General features: G+C 37.4%; 1 protein-coding gene and 1 long non-coding RNA gene across 2 annotated transcripts in view; one reads left to right on the plus strand and one right to left on the minus strand.

Annotated features, from left to right (window-relative positions):
- Positions 1 to 2,652, minus strand: part of PRKACB (protein kinase cAMP-activated catalytic subunit beta) — a 131,575-nt gene extending 128,923 nt beyond the window's left edge. The window contains exon 1 of the mRNA XM_060621731.2: positions 2,356 to 2,652. Coding sequence (XP_060477714.1) covers positions 2,356 to 2,401 — 46 coding nt within the window. The 5' untranslated portion in view covers positions 2,402 to 2,652. The remainder of the gene's footprint in view (positions 1 to 2,355) is intronic.
- LOC144617234 (uncharacterized) lies at positions 2,066 to 3,428 on the plus strand. Its single transcript, XR_013557533.2, has 2 exons — positions 2,066 to 2,325; positions 3,031 to 3,428. It is a non-coding gene; the product is annotated as an uncharacterized LOC144617234 (long non-coding RNA).
- Positions 3,429 to 16,941: the final 13,513 nt, after the last annotated feature.

Below are 16,941 nucleotides of genomic sequence, written 5' to 3' on the forward strand. Positions count from 1 at the left end.
TGATCTCTAAGATCGCTTATATTTCTGAAAGTTTATGCTCTTACTACCAGCTAAAGTTTAAATAACTACATTCAAATTTTGAAAGGTATATATTGTCAAGAATAATTTTAAAAAATAAACAGAAGAGGGGCACCTGGGTGGCTCAATCGGTTAAGCCTCCAACTTCAACTAAGGTCATGATCTCATGGTTAGTGAGTTAGAGCCCCACATCAGGCTCTGCGTTGTGTGGAACCTGCCTAGGATTCTCTCTCTTTCTCTCTCTCTCTCTCTCTCACTCTCGCTCTTTGCCCCTACCCCACTTGCACATGCACGCTCTCTCTCTCTCTCTCTCTCTCTCAAAATAAATAAGTAAACGTAAAAAAATTAAAAAAATAAAAGTAAACAGAAGTTAGGTCTGTAATGGTAAAAGCTGTTCTTTCATTAAGTTTTAAGAGATATCAATAAACTTTATTAACTATAGAACAGCAGCAACACACATCTGATAACATTGCTCCAAATGAAATTACAAAGTGATCAACACGTGACATTTCAATAATTGTCCTGATGAGACATCATTTGCTATTTTCTTTTATCACTTTACAACATTTATGCAAACTACTATAATGACCTTCAGTTGCCATAAATAAACTTGCATAAAAAGCTGGCTAACATACTTACTAAATAGACTGTCACTAATAGTTAAAGCTCAGGAAAGAATTTATTGGTAGGAATAATTTAAATACATATTTAAAGTTTATTCTGTTTTCTGTAAATATTCTGAGATTATCCCATAGTTATGAGGTTCAAATTAGTACTGTCTAAGGGAGAATTAGTTTGGTAACTTAATAATGGAAATATACAGATCAGAGAAGAGTCTACTATCATTCTTTTTACAATGTAAAAACATAAACATTGTACAGGCCAGTATTTGCTAATGAAAATCACTGATATGATTCAATTATCAAGCATACTTTTTTGTAACACAATTAGTACATTTTACCTTAAAAGGCAAAATGATAACTCATCAGACACAAAAAATTCTTTACACTTTTCACATTCCTATACTTTCTGTACAGTTACTACATTTTTGCAGTTGAAAAAGAAGAGATAACAAAGTTCTACCTCTATACTGGCTTTTAAAAATTTCCCTATCACATACTAAAGTATGGTCATTGATAATTTGTATGATAGTATCTCAAACTTTTCTGGGGCTCCTGAAAATTAAAACCTTACTGGTGAAACATAAACCATATAATCTGATCTCATTATTCACATTAAACAAAACGAATGACTAAATCTTTCCAAATTGATTCTGCTTTGTTGATATAGAAAAAAAAAAAAAAGCTATTTCCTTCATGCCAAATTACAAAATTAACCTAAAACAGGTTATAAACATAGAAACATTAAAAGACACTATTTACACAAACGGAAATAAATGATCTGGCATTCCCTCAAGTGCTGAGATGTCATTTACTCCTTGTGATAAAACAAATACCATTTGTTATCTGATCATTCTGAATTATAAAATCTGAGAGGAACCGGACAAAGACACACCAGTTTTTCTTTCACAGCTATCCTGATTTTATTTATTTATTTATTTGTTTAACTATAAAGAAATTCAATTTGCATGACTTTTTATTATTTGGTGTAAAATGTAGGGTGCCTGCACTTTCAGCTTTCAGAAGAAATTCACCATATTCTGTAAGCACTTTAAGTGAGTGACCTTTAAGTTTACAGACACCACAGGAGAGTCTTGAATGTCTCAAGAAAAGGCAAACCTGCCTTGCTTTTTTCAAGGAGAAAGTTGCACTTTAGTCTTGTTATATCTTCCATTCCTAATCTGAAGAGACGGAAGGGTCTCTAAAACACAGCCGCTTGCTCAGAATTAACCTTACCTGCGGAAAGCCAGACTAGTAGCCCCTTACCTTGTGATAGGTTGGGCTGGCCCCAAGTGATGGAGGGAAAAGAGCCAACTCTGCCCACAGCACTACCTGTGGCTCCCAAAGAGGTGGTCGTGGGTAGGGGAAGCAAGGGCTTGGATGGTTCTATGGACTTCTTTTCCGGACCATATTTGGGGAATTGTTCTAGCGAGTGCGTCCCCCTCGCTCTATAGAGAAAGGGAATTTCGGGGACCACTCTTCTCCCTCGATCTCTCCATCCGGCCCTCCGTGCTGGGCCCTCACGCCGGAGCTGGGGCGGGGGGGAGGGGGGGATGGAGGAGGAAGGCAGCTGGTCCCCAGGGCCCCCTCGAGCAGCTCCCGGCGGCCGCTGCGAGGCCTGGACCATGCCCGCGGCCTCGGGGCTCCGACCCGGAGGGGCGATCGGTGCCCCGCGCCGGCCCGCCCGGTAGGTACCCAGACCCGGCCCTTGACTCACCGCTCTCCACCTCGCTGCCTTTCTTGGCGGTCGCTGCGTTCCCCATGACTGGGGCGATGGAAAGAAGGGGTCAGGGAGGGGAGGGGGGCCGGGGCCGTCCCCGCCGCTCCACAGGCTCAGGCAAGTCCCGCTTCTGCACCGGTCAAAGCGGTGGGTGCTCCTGGCGCTGGCGCCCTGAGTCCGGACGAGCAGCCTGGGCCAGTTCGGAGGGCAGGGCTTCAGCGAACTCCCCAGCCCCAGGGGCTACAGCTGTAGCTGCGGCGGCGGCAGCGGGCGGACACTCCCCTTTCCCCCGCCCCGCCCCCCTCGCTCGCCCCCCTCGCCCGCCCCCCTCGCCGGCCGCGGTCTTTCTCCGCGGGCGGGCGCGCGCGCCGGAAGTGACGTGTCGCCCTGGACGAGGGCGGTGGGGTGAGGGGGCCTGACTCGGGGGCGGCGGTGCAGGCTAACCCAGACAGGCGACTCTGCGGCCCGCTGAACTGCGTGTTGTGGCCCGGGATTGGGTCGGATGCTCATCCCAGAGATACGGGAGGCGGCGTGGGAACCGTTAGCTTCGAGGAACCCGTCGTCTCGCAGCCCTGGAGCGGGGCCTCGGGAGGCCGCAAGGGGGCTCGGGTTGCTTTCTTTGTGCCCCGCAATCCCGCGGCTGCTCGCTCGAAGGTCGCCTTCTCCCCGCAGGCCCGGGCAACCGCACGTGCGTGTAGGAGATCCCAAGCGAGGGGAACCCCCTAGTTCTTGCCTCTGGCGAGTGCGGACTGGCCAGCCTCAGCCGCGGAAACAACTTGGTCCCTAATGTCGACCGTGGCTCGGAACCTCCCTTTACTCCGAAGATTCAAGGTATTCGCTGAGCCCACCACGTTGTCCTCCCGGTTCTCAGGCATCAGTCGCAAGCCCCGTGATGTTTCCAGTGCGGTTTTCATTCGCCATGATTTTGTGGGGTCACTCTCAAGGTTTTATCAGACGTCTCCCAGGTGGCGATAAGGAAAATACCATTTCTGCACAGTGTGTTGATGCGAGACATTGGATTGAGCAGCTTTCTGTGTTGATGTCAGAATAAATGCGTTCACAATTGATAATTGCGTTTTATTAATATACATTATAGAGCACTTGATTTTTCATATAGCTTTACTTACAGGTATGTGGCACTGCAATATTTTTTGTTACCGTTCCTTTTAACTTTGCGAGCATTTGTGCCAAACTTAATGCAGAAAGACTTAAGTTCCTGAGGGCGAGACCACATAAACGTATTTGGTGTCCTCAAGGCACCAGGCACAGTAAGGTTTAATGGATACCAGGTGACTTTAAAGTAAGCCAAGGAAATTTTTCAGATTTTTTTAAAAAATATTTTTCATTACTGACAAAAACAGAGTGCTAAGAAGGCCCTCAGTAAACTCTTAGTAACCATTTATTACCAATTACGTTAAATTAATTTAACAAACATTTATATTATGTGTACCGTATTCCAAGTACTGTACAAATAGTAACTCGTTGATCCTCAAAACCCTGGGAGATAAGGTAGCTTTACTGTCATTATTTAACGTGGGGACAGGTAAAACTGAGGGACAGAGAAGTTAAGCAACTTACCCTATGTTACACCGCTATCATCTGGTGGAAGCTGGATTTAAACCTATGTGGATGGTCTCCAAAGTCACCATTTGTCTATAACATTGATCAGAAACCTGTGGATGTTGTGGTAAATTGCTTTCTCACCATTTGAAATCCTTGACTTGAGCTACAAGAGATACAGTTTACTTTTTTAGGAATTTCATTATACTATAGTCCCCCCCGTTATCCACAGTTTTACTTTCCATGGTTTCAGTTACCCATGGTCAGGAAGCAGATGATTCTCCTGATGTATCAGCAGAAGGTCAATAGTAGCCTAATCAAGTCATAGTATTTACGTCGTTCACCTTATTTCATCTCATCATGGAAGGCATTTTATCATCTTACATCATCACAAGGAGGGTGAGTACAGAACAAAAAGATTAGATAAAGACCACATTCACATAACTTTATTGCAATATATTGTTACAATTATTCTATCTTATTATTAGTTATTGTCAATCTATTATTGTACCTAATTTATAAATTAAACTATAACATATGTATGGATGCAGAGGAAAACTGTATCCACAGGGTTTGATACTATCCATGGTTTTAGGCATCTACTGGGATTCTTGGAACATATCCCCCATGGATAAGTGGGGGAGGGGGGTGGGGAACTACTGTATTGTTTCGAGGGTTCCCATGAAATCCAAGTATTATGAAAATAACAGAGAAAAAAGGGTTTGGACTAGATGTAAGGTTTTGTGTCAGCATGTAACAATGTTGCAACAATGTCACATCTTTCCAATCACATTTAGTTTTGTGTTGTAGATATGACATTTGCCCTACATACATGGAAAATTCAATAAATAGCATTAAGCCACATATAGACCAAATTAAAGACAACTTTTTGATATACTTTATTTTGGGAGGGACTCTATCTAGAATCCTGGAATATTCATACTGTCCTCATTGTTTAAAATGTGTGCCTTTTTAGAGACCAGCTTTAATAATAAAAGAGTAGTTATAAACATAATTTGTTCCATTCCTTAACATGATTTTGAGTTCTAGGTCTCTAATAAGAGGGCAGCCATCTGTGTTGCAAATCATTAATTTTCAAAGGAGACAGTTGACAACTGTTACAGAGTTAGATACATCATAACTACATTCTGGAAAATTAATAAACAAAATATTCAGCTTTACGAAATTTCTCCCTTATGCAATTTAACTTTATCACTGGTTAAGAAAATAAATGAATTACTAATAAAGAAAAAAATGATCAACAATTAGAAATATCTTGTGATTTTTCTTTCTTCCTTTTACTATTATTTGTTTCTTATATTAGCTTACATGTTTCTCTGATTCAAGGAAGATTATACTTTAAGAGTATAGTTTCATAGTTTTCAGTTAGTTGACATTCACAATCATTTAATTATAATTATATACAAGCTGGTTGTTTATTATTAGAGAAGAAATCTCTATAGGTGACCATCATTTATAGCACATAGAAAACTATGTTTCACGAAGTTTTTTTATATACTAGAAGAGGCAGAAATTTCATTAACTGTTCAGTTATTCTTGAATGATTAGCGTTAACTAACATGAGACAATGCTATCCTTTGCCACTGATGACTTTCCTATAACCTAGACAAGTACAAATATAGAACTAAATCTTATTTCCCTAGGAAAGCAGACACAGTAAGAAGGGAATCCTATAGAGAAAAGACTTTAAATCCTTTTCCATATAATATTTTACCGAAGAATCTGCAGCACTATGTAGCAGAGAAAATTGTATTTTGCTTTGGAAATAATTAGTTCTACATTTTCTAATACTTTATAAAAACATTTCACATGCCATTTTTTTCAAATCTGACCCTCACAACACACCTACGTAAGCTAGAAAGACTAGCCCCATTTTACAAATGAGTAAAATGAAAGTTCAAAGAAGTAAAGTAACTTGGCCAAGATCATTCAAATGGTGTCAGAGCACTAGATTTTATGCCATTTTGTGCAAGACAAATGTAATCTCAATCCTCATTAGATTAGGTTTTATTACCCCCATTTTACCAATGAGAAGAATAATGCCTAGGACCTAAGAACCTTGGCCCTTTTCTTCCTAGAGTTCTCTCTTCACTCAAGAGTGGAAAAGTGGAGAAGAATTAGTAAATTATTATTGCTATTTACTTTGTAGTTTTTATTATTATCAACTTGATTTCCAAGACTTTTTAAAACAAAACACCCTCAAAAGTAATGTATGTCAGAAATGTTTTTCGTTTACAATCACCAGGACAGATAAGCTGAAGTTGATAATTATTGGAGAAGATGACCAGGTCATTTATTTTTATATTGCGTTTTACATAAAATAAGTGCAAGTAAAAATTTATTAAACCATCATGAGATTGATTATTTTGAATGATAACCAGTAGTCCACAGAGTCTGATATTTCATTGTTACACAGTATTGTGTGTCCTAAACCAAATGATACCACATTAAATATCAAGCAAAGGGCAGAATAATACTTTGGAAATGAGGAAGTAATTTTATAGTTAATAAGTTACAAATATTATAATTGTTCAAAGCGTTGTAGTACAGTACGAAGTACTTGTACAAGTACAAGTTTATTCTTGGGGATAATTCTAACCCCTTTGTTCGATAACAAATTTATTATCTGAAGTTCAGTATTCATCTTTTTGGGTATTTCTTTACAGATGAAGAGACTAAAATAGTTGACTGGTTAAGAAATATGCTCAAAGTTAACAAAAATGGGTTAGTAACAGTAGAATTGCAGCTTATCTCTTGTGTAAAATTTAGAACACAAACTGAAAGTGATTTAAGAAAAAAAAAAGAGAAAGCATGGAGGAGAGAACAAAACCAACAACTTTTTCCCTCTCTTAATATGCAATACATTTCCTCAGAAAAGATATGTTTGTTTTTGGATATTCAGGTTTTACTAGTGTGTTTTATCAAAACTATGGCTAAATTTCCACTCTTTCAGTTTTGTGCTGTGCATTTTTTTGACAGTACCTATAGACCAAAAAGAACACCCAAATCAAAAAACATTTGTTTCTTTATGAAATCATGGAACAGATGGGGCAAGAGCTTTCATGAAATCTCAGCTTTTATAATTTAAGCCCATCTTTGGCCAACGTGCATCTGGCCCACTAAATTAAAATTACATTCATAGTATTGACAGTAACAAACCAGAGTGGAGTGTCATGAGTTAGAAAAGGTTTGAGTTTCGTATTCAGAAAAATCTGGATTTATGTTCTGTTATAGCCACCATCTGTGACCTTCACATAAATTATTTAATTTCCCTTGTTCTTTGTTTCCCAAAGTGTGAAATTATATGGATTAAATGCAATCATCTGTGAAAAGTACTTAGGATAACTTTTGTTATACAACTGTAACCCTACGTCCACCTTGCAATAACATGCAGTGTTTTCTTGTATTTATATTATTACAGCAATCATTCGGAGAGTTCCTACTGTATACAAAGCATAATAAGGGTACAAAGATTAATAAAACCTGTTCTCCTCCCTCAGTTTCTCTGTAAGGCAAGATGGACATGTAAGTCATTAAGTAAAATAAGACAAGTTTACTTTGTACTATAATATATATATAAACAACCCAGTGAGAAAATGTAAAGGAAAGTGCTGTTAAATCTCAACCACATGGAGATTTTAGCATTGGATTTTGCTGTTAAATGGGGAAAGATTACTGAGAACTAAGAACAGCATAAACAGAGTCTTGCAGGACAATTATCCCTCGATCATACTAGATCAAATGTTATAAAAGGATGTTGTAAGAGTTGCCACCTACCCACTGAAATGTAAGCTATTTTGTCATCACTGTATTTACTGTATCCAGAATGATGTAGGGTACATAGTAAGTATGCAATAAATATTTACTGAATGAGTGAATAAATGAATGAATGGCAGTTTCAGACTAGATAATGCTAATTTGGGGGAAGCCCTGGGTGGCTCAGTCGGTTAAGCATCGACTTTGGCTCAGGTCATGATCTCACGGTTTGTGGGTTCAAGCCCTGCATGGGGCTCTATGCTGTCAGCTCAAAGCCTGGAGCCTGCTTCCAATTCTGTGTCTCCCTCTCTCTCTGCCCTTCCCGCTCACACTCTGTCTCTCTCAAAAATAAATAAAACATTAAAAAAAAAAAAGTGGGCTTTGTTCACCACGCAATAGAGAACCATTGAGGATATTTAAGGAAAAGAGTAATATAACCTCACATTTTATTAATAAGGTAACTTTGATAGTGTGATGGTTCATACAGGATGAACATAAATAAGATTGGCAGCAAGCAGACCTGTAAGGTAGTAGTTGTAATAGAAGAACTACATGAAGTCATTGAGTAGTGTAGCAGCAGTGGGAGAGAAGAAAAGATACAGGTGAGACATTTGAATGTAAAATCAATAGGATTTAGTAACTGTTAAGGCTCTCTAATATAATGCAGCAAGTGATACAAGCCCAATTCAAAGTAGCTTACAAAAAATTAGCAGAATTTTTGAGTCAAAGAACTGGAGAGTTTAGATTGTCTATGGCTTTAGGCTTAGGTAGATCCAAGAGTTCAAAGGTATTTATCTCTGCTATCTGTCCTAAATATGCTATTATATATTGATTGTGTTTTGCCAAACAGGCTCTCTCCATGTGACAGATTTATATACTTCCAGCTTAGCAACCTGAAGATCAATGCCTTCTCTTTCCCAATATCCATACATTATACATATTATAGTATGGGGTGCCTGGGTGGCTTAGTCAGTTAAGCATCAAGCTCTTGGTTTTGGTCACGGTTCATGGGTTCAAGCCCCGCATCAGGCTCTGTGCTGTCAGTGTGGAGCCTGCTTGGGGTTCTCTTCTCTCCCTTTCTCTCTGCCCCTCCTCCCTTGCTCTCTCTCTCAAAAATAAATAAACATTAAAAAGTAAATATTATAGTATTTATGTTTCATTTATATAATTATAATAATATAATAAACATTAAATTCTAAATATTATAAATAACTATACATACTGGTTCTGTATAATCCACATGACCATTCCTGTGAAGAGAGGAAGCAAGGTACCATGACTGATATGGAATGAGAGAAGTGCAGTTTTCTAGAAGAAATTGTCAAATAGGGTAGACAAAAGCAACAGATACCGCATACATTGAAAATAAGAAACACTGCTTTCAATCAATTTTCCATCCTGGGTGACTGGATAACAGAAGTCAGGAAGGAAGGAGAGAAACTAGTTTTTAATTTAATGGGAGGCGTATGACTTGGGTCATAGTGAGGTTGAGTTGGTAGTGTAAATGCAGATGATGAATAGCAGGCAAATGTTGAGTTAGATGAATACAGAAGTTGTGAATTCCGTGTAAAGATGAGAGCCAAAGCCACAGCTCTGAATGAAATCTCACTGAAAATGTAAAGAATGAAAAAGCTGCCGAGAATGGACAGTTATAGAACAGGGAAAAGAAAGGGGGTCCAAGAAGGAGCCTGGTGTGGTAAAAGCCTGGAACTGTCAGACAAGCTGGGAGAAAAACAGGAAATGCAGTCACCGAGGTCAAAAAGAATGAGAGGGTACTAATTTGACTGAGTGCATGCCAGGAGTTAACAAATAAAAGCAAAATATGGCAGAATATACAGATGCTTGTAGGAAAGAAAAGAAAGCTAAAGAATCAGGCTTGGCACATTCAAGAGCCAGGCAGCTCCAAAGAGTCGAAATAGTTGTTGCTGATCGACATTTTCTGTATGATAGCCAATGGAACAGCAAAATATAGATTGTTTTCAGTCTTGTTCTTTTCCCACAATTCAGTTTCTAATGAGAGAATTCCATTGGCCTATCTTGGGTTCAGTTTCTGCTTCTTACCCAGGATAAGGCAATTAGTTAGCAGTCCTGGGACTCATCAGTGGAGAAGCAGAAATTTCCCATCTTCTAGATGAACTAGAAGTTAAGCACTCTGTAAAAGAAAAATGTCCACTAAAGAAAATGTATTTAACAGTGTTAGTAAACACAAGTATTTCTCCTCAGTGGTACTGTAAAGAACTACTCCTTCTCCTCCCTACCACCCAAATGTGATGGACTTTATCATAAAATCATAGAATTTTTTGGTTAAATATGTGAGAAATATTCTGTTACCTGATGTGGTAGACAGAATAATGTCCTCCCAAAGATGTCCAAGTCTTAACTACCAGAATCTGTGAATATGTTACCTAAGTTAACAAAGGGAAATTAAGATTGCAGATGGAATTAAGGTTGCTAATTAGCTGACATTAAAATAGGGAAATTATCCTGCACTATCTTTGTGGGTCCAACGTAGTCACAAGGGTCCTTAACAGTGGAAGAGGGAAACAAAGAAGTTGAGAGTGATGCAATGTGAGGACTCTACATCATTGCTGACATTAAACATGGAGGAATGGAGCCAGGAGCCTAGCAATGTGGGCAGCCTCTAGAAGCCAGAAAGGACAAAGAAACTGACTTTCTCCTAGAGTCTTCAGAAAGGAACACGACAATGCTGACACCTTGATCTTAACCCAGTGAGACCCAGGTCAGATTTCTGACCTACTGAACTGTAAGGTAATAATTTTGTGTCATTTTACTTACTTATTATTTATGTATTTAAGTGTTTATTTTTTGAGAGAGAGACAGAAAGTGAGCAGGGGAGGGGCAGAGAGAGGGAGACACAGAATCTGAAGCAGGATCCAGGCTCCGAGCTGTCAGCACAGACAGAGCCTGATGCGGGACTTGAACTCCCAAACTGTGAGATCGTGACCTGAGCTGAAGTCGGGCACTTAACCGACTAAGCCACCCAGGTGCCTAATTTTGTGTCATTTTAAAAGCCACCAAGCGTGTGGTAACTTGTTACAGCAGCAATGGAAAACTAATACACCTCACCCCATTTTCCCTGTTTTAAAAATAGAAGAGAGTTAGGTTAAGTGATTTGTTAAATTTTCTGAGGCAACACCAGGACCAAAACCCAGGCTTTCAAGTGCTCTACATTTCACACAGGTGTGTTAGAAATTCTTTCCACTAAAACTCATTATTTGGAAACACTGATTTCCTGGAAACAGGATAAAGGAGGAAAAGGTAGTTTAATTTTCTTCTAAATTATTCTGTTAAAAAACTATCAAGTATCCAACTAAAGAGAATGAAGTTAAATATGATTTTTTAGTTTTTGTGATCTGGAACTTGAAGGAAGGGGTTATTTGAATAATATATGTGGAATGTGGCAGAACCATGGTAGAAAGTTAAGGTCATTTTTCAATTTCTTTTTTTCTTTTTTCTTTCTGTCTTCTTTCTTTCTCTCTCTGCTTCCTTCACTCTTCCTCCCTTCCTCACTTCTTTCTTTCTTTCTTTCTTTCTTTCTTTCTTTCTTTCTTTCTTTCTCTCTGGCTTTCTCTAAGAAGTGATGAATCTTGCTATATAAAAGGTACTGGGTTTTTGTTTTTGTTTTTTTTTTAATAAGTAGCTCTGCAAGTTTAGGAGTAGCTAGAGAGAGCTGAATTGCTCAGTTCAATTAAGGGGGAATTCAAAATTTCAGAGTAATCCAGGAGGTAGGGAATAAAGGAGATGGAAGGGAAGAATTAGCAAGATGTCAGGAGACTAAGGTTTTTATATGGAGTGGTACAGACAATGGCAGCTAAAAAATCTAACATGTGATTCCAAGTTGTGTCCTACATGGCATTTAATCCTGGCACCAAATCTTCAACTAAATTTTTGCTACATGCAACAGCTTTGTATTTGTGGTTGCTCTGAAGGAGATGATAATGTATAAAGAGCCATTTTTACCTTTGCCTTAAAATTATAGCAAAGAAGTGAAAAGTCATAAGGTATTATACAATAAGGGACAAAAATTGCTCAGAAGCACAAAATCAGACCCAGAAAGGTCCATGAAAATATAAACCCATCAGAAATTTGTTTGAAATCATAAGGAGGCCCTTGGATACTAAAATGCATGTGATAGGCATTTGAATCAATTTTTTTGTAGGGAGTTAAGAAGCTGGATTGACTACAAAATCACCACCACCACCACCACTAACACCACCACTGTCAACAGTTCTCTTGAACAGAGACAGAAGATTCTCTACGTACCAGGCTCTGCACTAACCTTTAAAATATATCACTTCATGTAACTCACACAGCAGTCCTATAAAGTGGGAACTGTTACAGTCCCATTTCACAAGATGAACATGAGTCATAGAGAGGTAAAATAACTGTCCCAAGATTTTATACCTAGGAAATAAAGAACTAGATATACTTCATTTGAACCCAGATCAGTCGCATTCCAGAAATTTAATCATTAAAACCAGCATTTCCAAAAGTCTAGTCTAGACCATCTGCATGGATATGATTGGGGAGTGTTTGTTTTAAAAATGCAGATTCCTAGTGGGGGGGTGCCTGGGTGGCTCTGTCCATTAAGCATCCAACTTTTAATCTCAGCTCAGGTCAGGATTTCACGGTTCCTGAGATCAAGCCCCGTGTCAGGCTCTGAGCTGACAGCATGGAGCCTGCTTGGGATTCTCTCTCGTACTCTCTCTCTGCCCCTCCCCACCCCATGCATGCTCACTCTCTCTCAAAATAAATAAATTTTAAAAATGCAGATTCCTGGGTCCAATTCAAGTTTATTAAATCAGAATCTTCTGTGTGAATTCTAATTAATCTTCCTCTTAACAAAGTATGATCCTTATGTATGTGTGTAATCCTCATGTTTAACTTAAGTGTGATCCTTATGCACACTTAAGTTTGAGAACCACTACCCTACTGTGTTGCCTTCAAAGCCAAACTAACAGTCCCAATACAAGACTGGTCAGGCAACCTGTGAGAATACTTAGGATAGTACTGGACTTCTGGAATTGGTACTGAAAATTTATCTAATATATTCATTCTCTGCTATCTCCTTATATAGAATATGGGAATCAGTGAGAAAAGAGTTGAAGGTGGAAAACTTAACAATTATTGAGTTTTACCTTGGGCCATATACTATGCAAAGCCCTTACATTAACTCATTTACTTCAAATAATTATTCAAGCCACCCACCATACCCAGACCCCAACTTACAGATAACACAGAGCTATAGGTCTTTAGATTTCTTTTGTGTAGACAACTGCATTAGCCGTGTAGCCAATCTCCCACACCATCTGTCACCTTTCTCCGTATTTTCTACTAAGTGTTCCAAAATTGTTAAATAAAGTATATCTAACAAAGAATGTGTAAAATATAAATGTACAAATTCAATAATAGTAATAAGCCAAAATTAATATACCCATATCCAGACCAGAAACGGAATATTACGGTATCTCAGATGCATGCTATGAGACCTTCTCATTCATTGTCCCTATCTAAAGATACATAGTACCCTGAATTAGTCATTCTCTTGCTTTCTTTTATATTTATTGTGGGACTTTTGTTTTTATTTGTATTTTGCTACCTAAGCATATATATAGCTCTTAAAATACACTCTTCAGTTTTGCCTGGTTTTGAAATTTATAAGAATTTGTAAGAATTATTCTGTAACTTGCTTCCTTCACTCTAACATTGTTTTTGAGTTACAATCATGTGGATGTATATACTATAATTCATTCATTTTACATATTTGTAATATGAGTATACTTTTATATGAATATACCATACCTTATATACTTTTATATACTTTTATACTGTTAATATATGGATATACTGATTTGCAGACTGTTTCTATGATTTTTAAACAATGGCAATAAGTATTCTTGCTTATAAACACACATATTTGACAATTATTTAGGTATATAGCTAATTGTGGAATTGTGGGGGTGTAGAATTTAAGTGTGTTAAATTTTCCTGTATGTAGCAAACTGTTTCCAAAAGTGATTATACCAACCTAAAGCCAATTCCTATTGCCCCACATCCTCATATACACTTACTGTTCTTTAATTTTTCCATTTTAACCAACCTGGAAAGTGGTTTAATTGTCATACTAAAGAAATTGAATATAAGTGCATATATTTGAGAGCCACTTATGCATCCTTATATGTGAAATTTCTATTTATTATTTTAACCCACTTTTCTATTGAGTTATTAGCTATTTTCTTATTGATTTTCAGGGGATCTGCATATTTACTGAATCCTAATTCTTTATAATCTATACTATGGCAAATTATCTTCTCTTCATTTATTATTTGAGTTTTTACCTTGTGATATATTTAATGTATTCAAATTTTTATCAGCTTTATTGAAGAAAAATTGACATATAATGAACTGTATATATTTAAATGTACAATGAATTTTTAAAAACATAATATACACATAAACACACACCCCTGAGGCCATCACCACAATCATGATATTGAACATATCCATTATCTTCAAAGTTTCAGCATGCCCCTTTGTAATCCTTCTCTCCCACCTCGCCTTGCCCATCTATTTCCAGACAATGACTTATGTGCCTTCTCTCATTTTAGATTAATTTGTATTTTATAAAATTTTATATAATGTTCTCATGCAGTCTGTACTCTTTTTTTGCCTTCTTTCACTTAGCATAATAATTTTTAGATTAATCCATGTTTCATGTATCAATAGTTTTTTTTTATTGCTGAGTAGTATTCTACATATGGCTGTATTTATACCTATTGATCAACCTTTAGGTTGTTTTCAGTTTTTGGCTAGTTCAATAAGGCTACTATGAATATTTGCTTATAAGTCTTCATGTGGACATATACTTTAATTTATCTTGGGTGAATACATAGGAGTAGAATGGCTGGATTATATGGGACATATATGTTTAACTTTTAAAGAAACTGCTAAATTTTTTTCCTAAGATAGTCTACCATTTTACATTCCCAATAGAATTGTATGTTGCTCTACATTAGCACTTTTAATTTAATTTTATTTTATTTTTTAACAATTTTTTTTAATTTTATTTATTTTTGGGACAGAGAGAGACAGAGCATGAACGGGGGAGGGGCAGAGAGAGAGGGAGACACAGAATCGGAAACAGGCTCCAGGCTCCGAGCCATCAGCCCAGAGCCCGACGCGGGGCTTGAACCCACGGACCGCGAGATCGTGACCTGGCTGAAGTCGGACGCTTAACCGACTGCGCCACCCAGGCGCCCCAGCACTTTTAATTTTAGATATTCTAACAAAATACATTATCTTACTGTGGTTATAATTTACATTTACCTAATGACTACTGATATCAAATGCCTCTTCGTGTGCTCATTGTCATCTATGTGTCTTTTTTGGCAAAATGTCTGTTCAAACTTTTTACCTACGTGTTACTGGTTTTTTTATTAGTACATTTTTGAAAGTTCTTTATATATCTTAAATACAGGTGTTTAATCAGATTTGGTTTTACAAATATATTCCTTCAGTTTGTAGTTTGCCTTTTTGCTCTATTAACAGTGTGTAGTTTGCCTTTTGCTCTCTTTCAAAGAAGTTCTTAATTTTAATCAAGTCCAACTTATCAATCTTTTTTACCATGTATTTGTGTCCTATCTAACAAATGTTTGCCCTAACCTTAAGTCATGAATGCCAAACTCTGCTGAATTCTATAAAGCATTTAGGAAAGAAAGAATATCAATTCCACACAAAATCTTCCAGAAAATTAATGAGGAGAGAATACTTCTCAACTCACTCTATGGGGCCAGCATTACTTTGATGCCAAAATCACGTAAAGATATTGCAAGTAAATAAAACTACAGAACAGTATCAATTATGAACATATATGTAAAAATTCTAAGTGAAATTTTAACAAATCAAATACAACAGTGTATAGAAGGGATAATATATCATGGTCAAGTGCGACTATGTCCTACAAATGCAAAGTTGTCTTAACATTTGAAAATCAATGTAATTCACCACATTAACAGAGTAAAATAAAAAACATAATCATTTCAATAGATGCAGAAAATCATTTGACAAAATCCAATTTCCATTCCTGATTTGGAAGAAAAAACAAAACCTTTCAGCAAACTGGGACAAGGGAATTTCTTCAACCAGATAAATGCCATATACAAAAATCCTACAGCTAATGTCATACACAGTGATGAAAGATCAAAATTTTTTTAAGGTTGGAAACATGATGAGGATGGCTGCTTTCACCCTTTCTATTCAACATTTTACTGGAGGTTCTAATCATTGCAATTAGGCAAGAAAAATAATAAAATCCATCCAGATTGGAAAGGAAGAAGTTATATTTTGTTTGTTTGAAGAAGATTGTGTAGAAAACACCATGAGATTTATAAAAAAGCTTTTAGAACTAATAAATGAGTTAGCAAGGTTGCCTGATACCAGGTGGTTATTTAAAAAAATTAATAAATAATGTTTACTTTTTTTTGAGAGAGAGAGAGCAAGCTCTCTTGGGCAGAGAGAGAGGGAGACACATAATCCAAAGCAGGCTCCAGGCTCTGAGCTGTCAGCACACAGCCTGATGTGGGGCTCGAACCCAACTATGAGGTCGTGACCTGAGCCAAAGTCGCACGCTGAACCGACTGAACCACCCAGGCGCCCTTCCCCCCAGGTGATTATTTTACAATCAATTGTGTTTTTACATTTGAGTAATAAGCAATTAGAAATTGAAATTTTAAAAATACAATTTACAGTAGCATCAAATAATATGGGATGCTTAGGAATAAATCTGACAAAAGACGTGCAAGACCTATAAACTGAAACCTATGAAACATTACTGCAAGAACTTAAAGAACTAAATAAATGGAGAAATACACCATGTTCATGGATCAGAAGACTCTGTTTTAAGATGTCAGTTCCCCCCAACATTCATCTGTAGATGCAATACAATCCCAAGCAAAATTACAGTAGGTTTTTTATAAAATTGGCAAGCTGATTCTGAAATTCATATGGATCACAAAAGATGTAGAATACCTAAAACAACTCTGAAAAAGAACCAAGTTGGGAAACTTACACTACTGGACTTAAAGATTTATTATAAAATTACAGAGTATTAGGGTTCTCCAGAGAAACAGAACTAATAGGATATATAGAGATATATATAAGAGGAGATTTAATATAGAAATTGTCTCACACAGTGCTGGAGGCCAGGAAGTCCCACAATAACTGTCT

This window comes from Panthera onca, chromosome C1, assembly GCF_046562875.1.
Source record: "Panthera onca isolate mPanOnc1 chromosome C1, mPanOnc1 haplotype 2, whole genome shotgun sequence".
Lineage (NCBI taxonomy): Eukaryota > Metazoa > Chordata > Mammalia > Carnivora > Felidae > Panthera > Panthera onca.